Here is a 16,666-nt window from a genome sequence, read left to right on the forward strand (position 1 = left end):
TTGGATACCAATGAACTGAAAGGGATCATTTCATTTTGATGATCATTTAACGCGTTAATGTCTTATAGAATGTCTTGTTTGAGCACTTTAAAGTAAGTGATTTACAACCACTGAAGAAAAAATGACTTAAGTCTGTTACAAGTAATGCAATAAATAAAAAAAATAACATGTTAAAATGTAAAAGTAAAAATGAAACTGAAATTCACCATTTCTAGCCATTCACACGTATTAAAAGGCACAGGGAAATGTAAACGATATCAGGTGGGATACATTGTGTTTGTGATGCATTTCTAATTTAAATATAACCATCCTTGATAGTAGTTGTCTAACATTATTACTAGCCTTACTTCATGATGCAAATGTCAAAATTGATTTTTTTTTCACCACATTAGCATAAATTCCCAATAACTGCCTCCGGCTTTCGAATTAAGACGTGGTTGGAGATGCCATATTGGATTGAAATGTCAGAATCCATTAGCAAAATTGACAAAGCTAGGAAAATTGGATCTGATGAGCCCTGTTTGGAAAGAGATGTTACGATGCGAGGTTCAATAGCAAAAGCTCCAAAATGAAACATTTCCTTCAATCACAGATTATTTGTGTCTTTTAAAGAATATTCAGAATGTTGTTACGGTGTGTTAAAGAACAAATGTACAGACTTACTCCTGTGTCATTTCTTCAGGCACGCCTCCAATGAACAGATTGGTGTCCAGGTTGAGGCCGTCAGTTCCACGCGGACTTTCGCCCTCCACGTGCGGCTCGTTGTCCACGCTGAGCATGGCGAGGCGCCGATTGCGGGTCACCACCAGCTGGTGCCATCGGCCCTGAGTGATTTCAATGTTGCTGACCACGATGCCGGTTCCCGAACCTGTGTTGAACCTGACAAAGGTGCAGCATGTTAGACTGTCTGCCAGTTACTTTTTCCATCATGGTTGACAATGACATGATTTCACAATTCATATTCATCATAATATGCTTTTGAGATTTAATATTATGTTACAGTTTGCATAACAGAGAAACAGTCAGTGGTAACATTCTGCTGCTGTCTATTGATGAGCATGAATGGTATATATTTTGTGATTTTATTTTTCTATACCCGCAAAACAAAAGAAAAACTGATCGAGACAAATAATTCAATGATATTGGAGGTTTTACTACAAGTAAAAAAAAAGATACATAGTGTTGCTTTTAACAGACTTCCTTTGCTATTGCAAACAGTGCAGCCGTAATGAGGCAACTACTCACTTATACCGTACATTTTTCACAGCCACTTTTTGAAACAACCTTTCATCTAATGAGGTTTTGTGAGGAAAAAAAATGGACACAGAGAGCTGTCATCCATGTGCGCACACTCGGCAACCCAAAAAAGCAATTATTTGCCACAAATAATTTCTTCATCTCCCCACGCCTTGGCTTTGTAGAGCAGTGAGTGGTGAGCTCACTGCTATATTTCTGGAATAGAGCTCCATTTTAAAATTGCGAGTGACTAATCTCATCTTGATTACTTCCCTGTTGATTGCGCTCGGTATGGGGTGCGGAAAAGAAATAAAGAAAGGACTTCAGGAGGCAGTGGGGGATGTATGCCCTATTGCCGAAAGATTTCAATTTAATTTATTATTTTTTATTTTTTTGCAGTGGTAACCTGGATGGATCCTTTATGTCTCTTCAAAAGATGATAGGTTGTAATATTTTGGAAACACTTCTGAGTAATGAGGTGCAGTATTTTACAACAATATTGAAATATGCGGTAGAAGATCTCGTACTTGATCATTTGATTGTATGAGTGTACTAATGCACCTGTTAAGGGCAATTCCACTGAATTGTGGAGTCCTGCATTTATGAATCATAATGAGATCTCCTACACATACAGTATGCATAATGATTTTGTTTATCTCACCAAATATGATTATGAACAGCTTTGCTTCCACAGCTTTAACCCACAAATCCACCAATAACCTTCTTGGTCAATATTTAGTTTTTCGCCAGTGTTGTTTGCTTCTTGCCTTATCACCGTTTGTTTTTGTTCTTAGCGTTTCTTCGATTTATCGAAAGCCAAAGCCATTGTGATGACCCACGTTCCTATGCTGGGATTCGTAAGCCGTTTTACATTTGTAATGGAAGCACTACAGCTGAAGACAACTCTTTGAAGACAACTTGAATCAATTATTCCCATAGGAAGTAATTAAAACTGAAGGAATTTGTTTAATTTATGCAGCTATACAATTCAGAAATATTCCCAGGTGTCTTGTCTTTTCTATGACATGCTTTTATCAACATACCACAGGATAAAGATTATGGACATATTTTTTACAGGCTATCTCTAACCATAGCTCAAATTCTGTGTCAGAAGCAAAATTGGTTGCCTCCATTTTCCGCGCCACATCAAAGACAATTTGGGAATGTATAACTTTAATTTTTCTCAAATAACAGTAAAAATTGTATGCTGACTATAAACTGCTCTTGTTTTGTTTCTTAATTTGGAGATCGGCTTGGAGCAGGGGCGGCTCCATTCTTATGGAAGTAAGGGCCACGGACCACCCTCAAAACCTGAAAACTCCTAAACAAATGACCTATAAACTATGATGTTTTTCAAAATAATTATAATATATAAACAATAAATAATGAAAAAACACATTTAATGATTTAAAGCCGAAGAATATCAAAGTGAGGGCCAAGTTGACATTCTTCTACTTGTAATGATTCATGCATTGCAAACCATTGGACACCCCTAATTCAGAGGGTATTTGTATTTGAACATTTCAGTCGAAATAGAAATATATGACCTCAAGGATATTATATTATCCCTTGTTCAGTACACTCTTAGTTACCTGAGCTCGACTTTGCCGTTGACCACAGCCAGAGAAATGAAGTCCTTCTTGTTCTCCTGGCCATTGTAGAGCAGGATGCCCGTCATCTCGGATGCCCTGAACTCCATGGCGATGCGGACGGTGTGGTATGCGCTCATGGTTTGGAAGGCCAAGTAGGAGTGGCCGCCGAACGACGGGATAAAGTACTTGATCACTGCAGGGGAACAAAGTCAATGATGTCAACCGCTACCTGATGACTTTATTCATGCCTAACAGATGTTTAATGCGCATCATCCGGGGAAAGTGACGTCGGGTCTTGATGACAGATGATCAGTTTATTTTTGGGATAGATGATTTCTCAGGTTGAAAAAAAAGAGGAGCTGAGCCTTTCTTTTGCACACATGGAATCTTTTGTTTTTCTGACTCTTGACAATTATGATTATCCTCATTACGCATATTCTCCCCATCTCCTTTTCTCTCCATCCAGCTGTTCTTCTGTCTCTCTCTGTGTATGATGGCAGCTGATGAGCTCATTGTAATGAATTGATTGATCAGACCAATGTATGTGTGTCTGACTTCATTTTGACATGTAACATCAAACTTTTCTCAGAGGCAAATCCCCATCAAAGCTATTAGTTTAAATTACCTGATATGCTAAATGGACATACGCATTGAAATTAGGGATATGTGGCTATTACACTGACAGAAGGTGAAAATAGAATTAATGATGTAGTTGATCATTTATCATGTAGGTCGTTTGAAAAGTGTTTGATATGCCTGTGGTAAGCCTCCAGGGCAAGTTGTTTAACACAAAACTGTACAAGCATACTTTGAGGGACCTAGCTTTCTATACTGAGGCATGCTACAGCGAGAACAGTTAGAAAAGTATCTTTCCCAATCTATTTGCACACAAAGGGGTATATTCACTAAGAATGCGCTGTGTCCAGTAATAGCGCGAAATATTGCACCACAACTGCACCCGCAGTCTGCGCCCAGTTACCCACCTATTCACTAAGGATATTGCTCTAATCATATACCGGCGCAAACACGCCCACAAAACTGACAGCTTGGAGCAAATTTGCACCTGATTTACCACACATGGCAATGGATTTGCGCCAAGAACATGGTTGTTATAGTAACAGTTGCGAGAAAGATGACATTATCAGGAAGCAAGGTTGGACCGAGAGGAAGCGTTTAGAGCGCCATTAAGCTGTACGCAACAGAGATAAAGTACAAATTATTGGTGCGATCGTTTTTCAAAAATATATTTTCAGAGTTTGGCGTACAGTATGCATCTGGCACGTAAGATCGTAAAATGTCTCCCCGCCATTTCCGATCAGCCCGGGTTACGTTATGTGTCCTAAACTAACACGGAAATATTTCTCTCTCTCTCTGTCCCTCTCTCTCTCTCTCCTCTCTGCGTGATTAGCAGTGCGTGTTGTGCGGCAAATGGCACGCACTGCTGTCATGATTTCGGAGATCAAGGTTGCGTCAGGTTAATACATGCTTTTCAAAAACGTTATTTGCGTCACGCAAACGCGGTGTTGCTATTTGCGCTGGCGTTCGTGAATTAGACGCTGCATATCAATGAGTCTCAGTTGCATTAGGGTGGGCATATTTTGCGTCAAACGTATGCTAATTACCTAATTTACATACGCGCAAATAACACCGGCGCACAGTGGCGCATTCTGTTTGGCCGTGCGCTTAGTGACGGATTTCCCCATCTGCGCGTTTTTAGTGAATTAGGCACTCCCAGATTGCTCCATTTTTGCTGGTTAGCGTGGTGCAAAGGCGACGCAAACCTTTAGTGAATAGGCCCCAAAATATTTTCTTCTTCCTGGGGGTTCGGGTAACAAATAATAATTCAGAAGCACTGATTTTTAGATAGACAGACACTTGCAAATGCACCAGTGCACTGTTTATTGGGTTCTTCTGGATTAGTGACAGTGATCCAGTAAATGTACAAAGTAAAAGCCATTAAAAAAAAAATCCTTAACGTAAAACTTTGCTACTTTATTTTAGTTATTATACCAGGGTTTGTCCAACTTTATAGTTTCTTTGAAAATGGCAATTGCATAAGTAGCAAAGTACAGTGAAAGTCTCAAACAAAAAATGAAGAAACGCACAATATTTTAATGACAACAAAACTCACCTTTTTCACACACAGCACCTCCTCTCCCAGCGGGGCATTTGCAGCTGAAGTCATTGCCCTCCTCCTCGCAGGTTCCCCCGTGGAGGCAGGGGTGGGAATCGCAGGGTCTCTGGTGCTTGTGCAGTCTTTCGCGGACGTGGCCTATGGTGGTGGTCGGCGGCATTGCCGTTGTCGTGATGATCGGTTGTGCTGTGGTGGTGACGGGGATCGGGGTGCTGACGCGTCCTGATGTCGTGGTGGTTCGTCTGCCTGCACCGGGCCTGCGGGTCGTGCCCGGGGGTCGACGGGTGATATAGGGGGAGGTTACCAGACGTCTGGTGGTGGTGGCGGGAGCATGAGTGGTGACTGACGCAGTGGTGGTGGTGAAGAAGGGCATGGAGGATAGGCCTGGCAATGCAAAGGATAAAATAAAGTAACAGGTTTCAATAATAAGTCAGTTCAAATGACACTGTTAACTCTCATTACATTTTAAATAGCTTTTTTGAAACTAACTAGTAGTGTTAATTTTCTCTGCCAGTTTAAAATTTAGGGGCCTATTCACTAATGGTTTGCGTCGCCTTTGCACCGCGCTTACCGGCAAAAATGTAGCAATCTGCGAGCACCTAATTCACTAAACACGCGCAGATGTGGAAATCCGTCACTAAGTGCTCTGCCGAACAGATTGCATCACGGTGCGCCGGTGTTATTTGTACGTATGTAAATGAGGTAATTTGCATACATTTGACGCAAAATATGCCCACCCCAATGCAAATGAGACTCATTGATATGCAGCGTCTAATTCACTAACGCCAGCGCAAATAGCAACACCGCGTTTGCGTGACGCAAATAATGTTTTTGGAAAGCATGTATTAACCTGACGCACCTCGATCTCCGGCAGTGCATGCCATTTGCCGCACAACATGCACGGCTGATCACGCAGTGAGGAGAGAGAGAGAGAGAGAGAGAGAGAGAGAGAGAGAGAGAGAGAGAGAGAGAGAGAGAGAGAGAGAGAGAGAGAGAGAGAGAGAGAGAGAGAGAGAGAGAGAGAGAGAGAGAAATATTTCTGTGTTAGTTTAGGACAACATAACGTAACCCGGGCTGATCGGCAATGACAGGGAGGCATTTTACGATCATTCTTATGTGCCAGATGCATACTGTACGCCCACGCCAACCTCTGAAAATATATTTTTAAAATACGATAGCACCAATAATTTGTATTTTATGAATGAATGATGTCGTCGTCGTCCTCTCTGCTCTGTACAGCTTAATGGCGCTCTAAACGCTTACTCTAGGTCCAACCTCGCTTTCTGATAATGTCATCTCTCTCGCAACTGTTACTATAACAACCATGTTGTTGGCGCAAATCCATCGCCATGTGTTGTAAATCAGGTGCAAATTTGCTCCAAGCTGTCATTTTTGTGGGCGTGTTTGCGCCGGTATATGGTGAGAGCAATATCCTTAGTGAATAGGTTGGTAACTGGGCGCAGACTGCGTGTGCAGTTGTGGTGCAATATTTCGCGCTATTACCGGACGCAGCGCATTCTTCGTGAATATGCCCCTTAGTGTCAGTTTTAGTCCAATTTCAGTCGCGCTTGTGAGTTTTTAACTCATTCGCTCCCAGCCATTTTCACACAAGCAATCCCGTTTGCTCCCGGCTGTTTTACTGGATTTTGACTGATTTTGCAAGGCCCACAGAATATTGTGTTCATGGAACCTACCACAAGAATGATTAAAGTCTCCTCTTTCATCAGGAAAAAAAGTATATTTCTATCTGTTTCCGTTTTGCAGCAATTAGCATTACAATATAGCTAAGTTTCATCAATTTTCACAAATCTATTTTTAAAATTGTGAGTAATGGAGCTTTTTTTTTTTCAACATGGCCCTGGTTGATCTCCTTTGCTCTGCTTCCACCTGCTGGCCGTTTGTGTAATAACTACCATTTTTGCAACCGTTCTTTGCAGTTGAGAGGCTGCATCAAAGCCTTCTGTATGCGCTAGCATAAAAAAAACCAACAAGAAAATGTATAAATACGTCTTTGGGACACTTAAAACATTAAAAAAAACAAAACATTTATTATTGGGAGCAAATGAGTTAATCACAGTTAATCAACCTCATCCTATTTTTATTTAGTCCATTTTTAGTCGACTATAAATCTAGTATTTTAGTCTTTATTTTAGTCTAAGAAAACATCTAGTTTTAGTTAATAAAATCTGTCAATGTTTTAGTCAAGTTTTAGTCAGGACAACCATTTTATCCCTGTATATATATATTTTTGTCATCAGATTATATTGAACCTTTTCGGATCTAAAACTATTTCACATAAAATTTTCTCATCTTTTTTTTTTTTTTTTATGAAAAACAACTTCACGCAAATTACAGTGGCTACTATGGCTCCATGCTATGAGCTAGTAAGTTAGCATTAGTTAGCAGTCGCAATAACATTATTGTTGGAACGTTATAGCCATTGGAGTAATACTAAATTATGACTATAATTTCCTTTTTTCTTTCTTTCTTTTTTTAGCCTTACACCGTGAATCCAGCTCCTGTCTGCCCCATATGTTTGCGCTGTGTGTCACATGACAGTGTCACAGACGTGACAGAACAATATTTTACAAAGTCATAATTTTTGTCTCGTTTTTGTTCATGAACTAAAATGTCCATAGATTTTAGTCCAGTTTTTATTAAGTGAAGGAAATTTTCATCTTGTTTTCATTAGTCGACGAAAATGCATACTGATATAGTCCCAGTTATTATTTATTAAGGAGGTTTTTAGTCTTGTCTAGTTTTAGTACGGTGCAAAATGTGTGTTGACGAAATAATTTAGTTTAGTTTTTGTTGACGAAATTAACACTACCAACTAGCCAACACTGATGGTTAAATGACCGTAAACTATTTAAATCTGTTTATTAATAACCTACAGTCATATAAAGTTATCAGTAAGATATGTGTAAACTATTTGTAAACCAAATTACCTTACTTAATTGCATCCTTATTGTAATGTAGTAGCCCCCCCGAAAAGGAACATCACCTCATGAATAACTACACTATTCATTAACGCCTACACACGCCTCGATCAATTACCATAATTGTTGAAGCGAATATTTTCATCCACTGGCTTCTTCACTGCGATGCTTGTTTCCTTGGAGACCTTCAGCTGTTTAAGAAGGGCTCCCTCGATGTCCTCGACTGTGTATCTTGTATCTATAATAAACAGCAGGCACATCCACTCAAGGCAAGACCTCACAGGAGCACTACAGAATCAACACGCAGGACTTGTGCTTCTTTAGCGTGACAGTGGATATAGCAGAAAAAGCCTGCCCGTGACAGCAAGAGGGTCTCCGGGGACCACTTGTCCTCCACCTGTATGTCGGCCTGCTTTTTTTTTTTTTCATGTTCCAGATGAATTGGTCTTGTAATGTTTGACACAGATGTTCGCTTTACTGGCCATGGAGGACAGTCGCTGTAACGATGTCCGTTAGCCCATATGACGGGGATGAAGGACGCTAAACGCAGTTCATAAAAAAATAAAAATAAAAATAAATAAAGGAGAGTAGATGGTGAGGAGGATGTGTTTTATGTCAACTAGAATGGGAGCTTTCAGTCATACATTTCTGTGACACTTTGAAAAATGCCATTTTCGACTGTCATTACATGATAATATTACAAGTAAGAGTGACATGACAAAACAATTATGGATTGTTAATTTTGTGTGATGAAGTAGAAATTAATAATTTCTGAGAAAAAAAATGAAAGCTTTATGGATTTTATAATGAATTGATTTTACTATGTGGCAGCAAACTGCTGAGAAAATTGCAAGTTATTCTAACCCAGCTAGTATGCTGCCATAGAAAAACAGAACATAAAGAGGAAGACAGCAAGGTTTTGTTTTGCAGTATTAAGTTACAGTACAGTGGTACCTCTACTTATGAACGTCTCTTCATACGAAATTTTCGAGTTAAGAAATGCCTCAACGGGAAAATATTGCCTCTTGTTACGAAATAAATTTCAAGATACAAAAGGTAAAAATACAGTACCGAACACAACATACTTTCAGCTATGGCTATTACTGAGCATCTTTCTGGCATCCCATTGTCTAAGAGGAAGCTCTACCATAGGTATCTATGAGCGTAGTTAATAGATCGGTGTCTATGCTGCGTCCTCTTCATTCATCCCTCGGGCCATGAGGTGTTCCGTAAATGTATTAACTAACTGCTGATGAATTTGTGCAAAAATTCAAACAATTGGTGATTGATGAAGGCACAGTAAGTTTTTAATTGCGATGAGACGGGCCTTTTTTGGAAAAAGAAATCAAACATCCTTGGATCAGTTCTTTACAAAACACCAGGCAAAAAAACACTTCTGAGAGAGAACATGAACCAAAGAGGGCAAACCCCCCCCCGATGAGGACAGCAGTTAAAAAGGTAAATGACCATCATTTTTATTCTTTACTCTATTCTTTGTTTTTTACATTACACACAACTCTCATTTATTGTGCAATAATATAATTGGAACATGTATTTGTTACATGTTTTGATGCATTTTATGCTTTATAAAACATTTATGTCTGAATTTTGGGAGGCTTGGAACAGATATGGGCATTTACATGGAAAATGCGTCTCTACTTACAACATTTTCTACTTAAGCACTTTCTTCCAGAACCAATTAATTTTGTAAGTAGAGGTACCACTGTATGTGCAACAGACAGATGGAACGTGAGGAAGGATTTTATTGTGCATAATTTCACAACCGGAAACACTTCTTATGCTAATTTTGTGATCTCACCTGGTTTGAAATTCGCCTCCACAAAGGCCAGGATGGAGTTGCTGGGTGCCAGGTTATGGACACGAACGCTCATGAAGTCTCTGCGTACCTCCGACTTCCTGAAGAGGTCATTGAGCTAAATCAAACAAAGGGAGAGATGGAGGGAGCGTGAGTGAGGGGAAAATGGACACGGAGAAAGGATAATAAATGAGGCTGGCAACAAGTGCCAACCTATCACTAAGCCAATTTCATTTCTCAACAACTGTACTCTTTCTGCTTGCTAGAAAGTGTGTATGTGAGCGTGTGTGTTTGATTGAAAAAACCCGACATTTGAGCTCAACCCATGACAGGGGCTAAAGCTTGAAGATAAATGTCGTGCTCCTGATTAGTTTTGCCCCAATATGTGGAAGCAAAATTCAAAGAAGCTTCAAAGTTCCTAGTTTATTTAAGGCCGCGATACTTTCAGCTCTGAAAGCTGTTTCTCATGGCCCGACAAAAATAATCTCGGGCAACATTTATTCATGAAATTGGAGCTTCAAAAATGTCATGCTATGAAATGAAAATGAACCATTTAAAGTTTTCCTTCATTCTTCAAGTCTGTTCATTTTGCCGTGGGTTCATCACAATCACTCACCTCAATATACACCATGCCATCATTTAGGTTGCCACAGGGCCTGCTAACTCACTTACCAGTCATAATCCTCCACAAATATGCAAAGCACTGATTTGACTAAGGCGTATTATGTTCCATTTATCGATGCTTTCAAAGAAGTCTCATGTGCAACACTTTTCGTGTGATCTCTCAGCTGATTCAAAACCCCAAAAAGAAGAACATCACCAACACTGTAAAAAAAGCTCATACGTATGAGACTACCAAATTTGTTAATAAAATGCAAGATTCTTTAGGGAAAGGGTTTCTTTCAGTGCGTTTATAGTGAATGTAGTATTGAAGCAGATTAGGTAGCAGATTAGATAACAAATCCTTAAATTACAGCTACAAATGGCACAAAAAACATAAATTGTCTTTCCGTTGCTTTGTCATTCTTTTAGCTTTTATTTTAACTACACATGCATGGTTGGTAAGTCCTGATAGTTATCTGCTTCTGTTGTCCGTGCCGCTGCAATACTGTAGCTTTTAAAGGTGGAGTCTTGTCTTGAATTCTGTCGGAGACCATATGTTGGAGACAGCGAATGAGAGTTGGCCATGTTGGCTCATGATAGTGAAAGCAGTTAAGTGGCTAACAGTCTGCGTGTTACTTGGCATAAGTTGTGGCCATCTGTAGCTCGCGAATGAATGTACTTCATGTTTTTGTTTTCTTATTAAATGTTCATTAAAGCAATTGAAATTGTCCTGGTGGCTGTGTCTATTGTTGTCTATCCCTAATGATGCTTACTATATAATAGGCATGCAGGAGCACCAGATATTTCTGCTTTGCAGTAGTAGCGTCCCAAACTTCAGACATTTTGTCTTTTACACATGCTTTCCTCCTGGTTTGCTTATTTCAATGTCAGTTTGCATGACGAAAACCAATCAAAATATACTACAATATAACGAAAAATGAGAAATGGACTAAAAAAAAAATTTGTGAAATGGCAAAACGTAAACCACAATATGGCGAGGGAAAACTAATACACAGTTAGGATCATTTGAATAGCCTGTGGTACTAGTCTAAGAATAGCACAGCAGTAATGGGACATTTTGATTTATTAGGAATGATGTTAGAAGTGATCATTTGAAAATGTGAACGCTTGCAGAGATTTATATCAATAAAGTGTTGCATATCGATATTTATCAGATTGCTACTTTTTCCAATCAATAACTGTGCTCAATCATCACCATGACCAGTATCTTCACATTCCGTAGATGAATACGTATGCATCAATCTACCCATCCACCCATTAATTTTTTGTACCTCTTATTCTTGGGTCATGGCACTAATTATTAATAATAACATATAATTAAAGGTAATTCAAGTAAATTTGTCATTTAATATGTGTGTAGGGAACTGATGGCCCTTCACATCAATTAGGGACCAAGAAGTAGCTCTCAGATTCAGGAAGGTTATATGTATTCAGCATAATTATAGTATCATTCAAAAAGTGCAAAAGTTATATTTTGCTATTCCTTTCACATAGGATAGCATATTCACAATGTATGATCAACCCTCGCTCCATAGAAGATGGTGTAAGGACACAAGGGTCCTAATTGGTGAATGGCTGTTCTTGGTTTAGAATTCTTGGAACGAAAACTGTCACTTGACTTTTCCCCGCTCAATTTTCACCAGAGGACCTCAGTGTGTGGTATGTAGATGATGGGGGTGGCAGCAGAGACAAACACGCTGACAATGGCACACGAGCGCACGCTCGCCACTTTGAGGTGGCGTAGATTAGGTCCCACTGGACGTTTGTGACACTGATACAACAGTTGGGAGATGTGACTGCACACTAAGGCACGTGTACAAACAGGCAATAACTTATTTCATCGGAGAGGCGAGGCTTTACGACAGAAATGTTAATTTCGAGGGCCGATGATGGCAGAGACAACACACTGGACATATTCAAGCAGCTTGATTGTGTCTCTAAGGACCACACGGCGAATTGCAACTGGCATTTAAACACCAACATGACTTTTCAAATAACTTCACTGCTCATGCTCACATACTTTTTTTTGCTGTTCCAGTTTTGTAAGCAATTGACTTTTTCAGTTTTTTATTTGAGATTTTCACAATTCAATCTTGCCGCCATGTTGCAGCAGGGAGCTGTGCCTTTTAGAAGGCACAGGAGGCATTTGTCTTGGACTCAGCATGCCAACGCTGCAATAACTCTTGCGTGCAGCATATGCATATTGAATTAAAAATGTGGGGATCAATGAGCAAAGCCTTTATTTGACACTCGTGAGCATCTCTTTTGTACGAACCCATCTTAAAGAACCTCCAAAACCACTCAATAGAAAAGAACAATTAAACAAGGCTTTGCAATTTCTTTCCAAGTCTTACGCCAAACAACAGTTACTTGTACCATTTATTTTGGCAAGTAAATTATTAATTAACTGTATTAAAAATACTATAAAATACAAGATTAAGTACAATTTCTGGAGAAATTGTGTGGGAATGCTGAAAGCTGAATGCTAATAGCTGAATGGCAAAATTTAAATGCATGTGGAATAGGGCTGCACGATTTTGGAAAAAAACAATTACTTGCACAATTTATTTTGGCAAGTAAATTATTAATTAACTGTATTAAATATATTATAAAATATAATGAGTTCACTGTGGAAAATGAGACTTGAAAAAAAAAAAAGTATTTAGACTCAATTTTTCAAATTTGCTGTAGTCACATGCCTTGAAAAATTATATCGATTAGCTGAAATGAATTGAAGCAAATTCAGTCATTTTTCCATCATAAAAAACTATTGGAACAATGCCAGACTTCTTTGTTTGATGTTAGTGTGTATGGGAACAACACACCACAACGACAAACTCATACTTCATTGTGATTTTCTTAAAATGATTTGCAAATATGCCTTTGATCCAACATCAAATATCAACCACAGGCGCCGTTGGAATAATGTGATATGAATGCATACTCCACTCAGGCAGTCAGCAAACACGTTCTATTCGACTCTCCATCATCCTTGCGCACCTGAATCCCATTCAGCAACCTCAGCAGTGTCAACACCTGCAATGAAACCAGCCTGAGCGGACCTGAAGGAGCTGGAGGAATCTGATTAGTCCGGCTCTGAGTGGAGATTTGTCAAATGATGCTTTAAAAAAAGATGACTTAGACTCTCTCCAACTCACAAGTTCCCTGCACGAAAAACTTTGAAGAGAGTCGGTGTAGTGGCAAAATGGATGGAAAGGGTTCACATGCCATCATTTTTCCACGTCAATTTGGCCTGGAGATGTTCTCGAGATGCTTTAAAGCACCAATTTATTATTTTTTTAACCACTTGAATTGGCAGCTGAACAAGTTCCAAATACAACTTCAGATGATGGTACTATAAAGTTTTACGGCAATGAAACTATTCACACTTTTAACACCACATTAGCACTGTTTATTTTATTTTGACATACACGATGCCATCCAGTATTCACCTTCCTTTTAGTAATGTTTGTGTACCTTGACAAAAACAATTTCAGAATTTTTTTTTTTAATGCTGAGAAGTCTACCCATTCATCCATCCATCCATCCTGATTTTATTCCAAATCAAAAAACTATTTTATCTTAAAAAAAAAAAATGTAAATTGTGGTCTTGGCCATGATGAAACACTACTAGCCCTAATAAAAACTTCATAGCCAGCATATAGCATGTAAGGTAGCGTAATTAAAGTGATGCTCAGCACTTACGGCACTCTCGATGCTGCGGGCCGTCTCTCCAAAGAGCTCCGACTTTGGGTCCTCCATCTCGGGGGTGTAGACTATTTCCTGTCCCTCCACCTGGTCCAAGTGCAGGAAACCACTAAACTTCATGGTGGCTAGAGGGAGAGAGATTAGATACTGAAATGTATGCATTTGTCTTGAGCGCACTTCCTGTTGCCTTCACACACTGTTCATTTACCGCTATCGTGCCAGTTGCGGGTTAGTGATGGATTGTGTGTTGGTGTGTGTCTGAAAAAGGCAAGTTAGTGTGTGTTGCTGATTGGATTTTTCACAAGACTGGTGGTAAAAGTGGGGGAAGGACATATTTGGTAGTGAATGGTGTGGCTTTCGGAAGAGGTGGACAGTGAAATGTGAGCGGGAGGCAAGAAGGTGGAAATTTAGGCCTTTTTTTCTTTTACCAGACGGAGATTCATCCCAAAAGGTGGCCGAGGCGTGGAGGGCTGGGTAAAAAGACAACATGTTATAGACATACACAACATATGAGGGGAAAAGATGTTTATGTCTTCCACAGAAGGGACAGACACTGAAGTACTGCCTACTAAGTTGAATGATTTAAAATTATACACTATTCTAAAATGAATACTTTATTGAAGCGCCTTTTTCTTTAATGATGTCATTCAGTATGTAGTCTATGGCGCAGATTAACTTGTCAATATCTGCACACTTTTGCAGAAAAACAATGAAACGTCAAAGATTTGGAGGTGATCTAATGTGTATAGAAGATGATGCTCATTTGGGTTAGAGTCTGGGTTTTATTTCCTCTGTTGAATCAATTCTGTGGTTGATTTGGAGACATGTTTGTTGAACAAGCAATGGCGATGCACGAAACACAGAATTGTTTAAAAATATCATGTGGCCAAAGGGCACTCGCACAAGTGCAATCCTCGGCAAAGAGATGATTCTCTGAACGCAACTTTGGAGGTTACGTCGCACAACATCAATCAGCTCTCTGCAGGGTTTTCCTCCTGAGTCGAGGGCTCCAAAGCGAGCGAGGATGTGTGAGATTCTGAGCTTCCACGCTGCTCGTAATCAACAGAACAAATTGCCCAAATCAATCATGGTTGCCCCTGTCTGAGCTTTGGCAAAGGGGGAGATGGGAGGAGCACTTGTATGATTATCGTGAAAGATAGTCTTAATTGTCTCTTAAGAGCAGCAGAGCTGTGACTGATACAGCCTGGCTTAAAACGAACAAAAAAAAAAGGATGGTAGACACCGCACCCTTCCTTCTGCAGTACTTTTACAGGTGGTGACTCATTGATTCGCATCTAATGGTGTCCATAAAACAGAAGCAAAATGAACAAAGTTTGGCTGGTAAAATGAGCAGGGAGGAAAAAGCACACCGGTTGAGGGAGTTTAAATGTGCGAGGAAGACAAACATCAGAGAGGGTGATGTACCAGGCTGTTACTGTGACGAAGAATGGAAGTAAAAGAGGAGGGACAGAGCAGTTGGAACATCAGCTTCTACTGAACTGTGAAGTATAATGGATGTGGGACGTCCAGCAACGTATGGAAGAGTTTAAAAGAAGCTGGAACTTAGCGTGTCATTAATGCCCGCACAAGCAATTGCTGGCCATTATCTTTGATGTCATATTGGAGCTACTGCCTTGTACAACTGTAACATGCCGAGATCGATTGTTTCCCAAGAGGGAAACCAATTAAGCCAAAAGTGTTCACACATATCAGACTGGCTTTACTCTAATTAGATATAGCAAAAGTCGTCTTCACAATTTGATGTGTCAATACATAGAGCGGTGCAATTAGGAAAGTGGTTGACAAGTCAGGCTGGATTTAATCTGCAGGTTTTAGCACCCAACCCTGATTTAGCGCCGAGTGTCCTGTCAATTCACAGTGCAATGCTTCACACATTTATTCAATCACCTGTCATGAAACACTTGAATGCAGACCCTTTTAAGTCATTAACTCCCAGCCATTTTCACCGAAGCAACCCCCCTTCACTCGCGGCTGTTTCACTGGATTTTGACTGATTTTGCAAGGCCCACAGAATATTGTGTTGTATTACTATAAAAAACATGGAACCTACCAAAAGAAAGTTTAGAGTCTCTTCTTTCATCAGGAAAAAATTATATTTCTGTTTCCTTTTTGTAGTAATGAGCATTAGAATATAGCTAAGTTGGGCGGCACGGTGGTCTAGTGGTTAGCACGTCCACCTCCCAGTTCTGAGGACTCCGGTTCGAGTCCAGGCTCCGGCCTTCCTGGGTGGAGTTTGCATGTTCTCCCCGTGCCCGCGTGAGTCTTCTCCGGGTAGTCCGGTCTCCTCCCACATTCCAAAGACATGCATAGCAGGTTAATTGGGTGCTCCGAATTGTCCCTAGGTGTGCTTGTGAGTGTGGATGGTTGTTCGTCTCTGTGTGCCCTGTGATTGGCTGGCAACCAGTCCAGGGTGTCCCCCGCCTACTGCCCAGAGCCAGCTGAGATAGGCGCCAGCACCCCCCGCGACCCTTGTGAGGAATAAGCGGTCAAGAAAATGGATGGATGGATGGATGGATGGATATAGCTAATGTAAATAGCATATATATAATATATATATATATATATATATATATATATATATATATATATATATATA

General features: G+C 39.9%; 1 protein-coding gene across 11 annotated transcripts in view; it reads right to left on the reverse strand.

The window, feature by feature from the left end:
• agrn (agrin) overlaps window positions 1-16,666 on the reverse strand; it is a 341,291-nt gene that overhangs the window by 40,454 nt on the left and 284,171 nt on the right. For 7 of the 11 annotated variants that reach the window (XM_077515073.1, XM_077515070.1, XM_077515067.1 and 4 more), the window contains 7 exons: window positions 14,478-14,519; window positions 14,047-14,174; window positions 9,721-9,835; window positions 8,020-8,139; window positions 4,960-5,346; window positions 2,829-3,021; window positions 664-879 (listed from right to left, as the gene is read on the reverse strand). In XM_077515073.1, coding sequence (XP_077371199.1) covers window positions 664-879; window positions 2,829-3,021; window positions 4,960-5,346; window positions 8,020-8,139; window positions 9,721-9,835; window positions 14,047-14,174; window positions 14,478-14,519 — 1,201 coding nt within the window. The remainder of the gene's footprint in view (window positions 1-663; window positions 880-2,828; window positions 3,022-4,959; window positions 5,347-8,019; window positions 8,140-9,720; window positions 9,836-14,046; window positions 14,175-14,477; window positions 14,520-16,666) is intronic. The other 4 variants (XM_077515069.1, XM_077515074.1, XM_077515071.1 and 1 more) reach the window with 1 other exon arrangement.

The sequence above is a fragment of the Festucalex cinctus genome, chromosome 2 (genome assembly GCF_051991245.1).
Source record: "Festucalex cinctus isolate MCC-2025b chromosome 2, RoL_Fcin_1.0, whole genome shotgun sequence".
Lineage (NCBI taxonomy): Eukaryota > Metazoa > Chordata > Actinopteri > Syngnathiformes > Syngnathidae > Festucalex > Festucalex cinctus.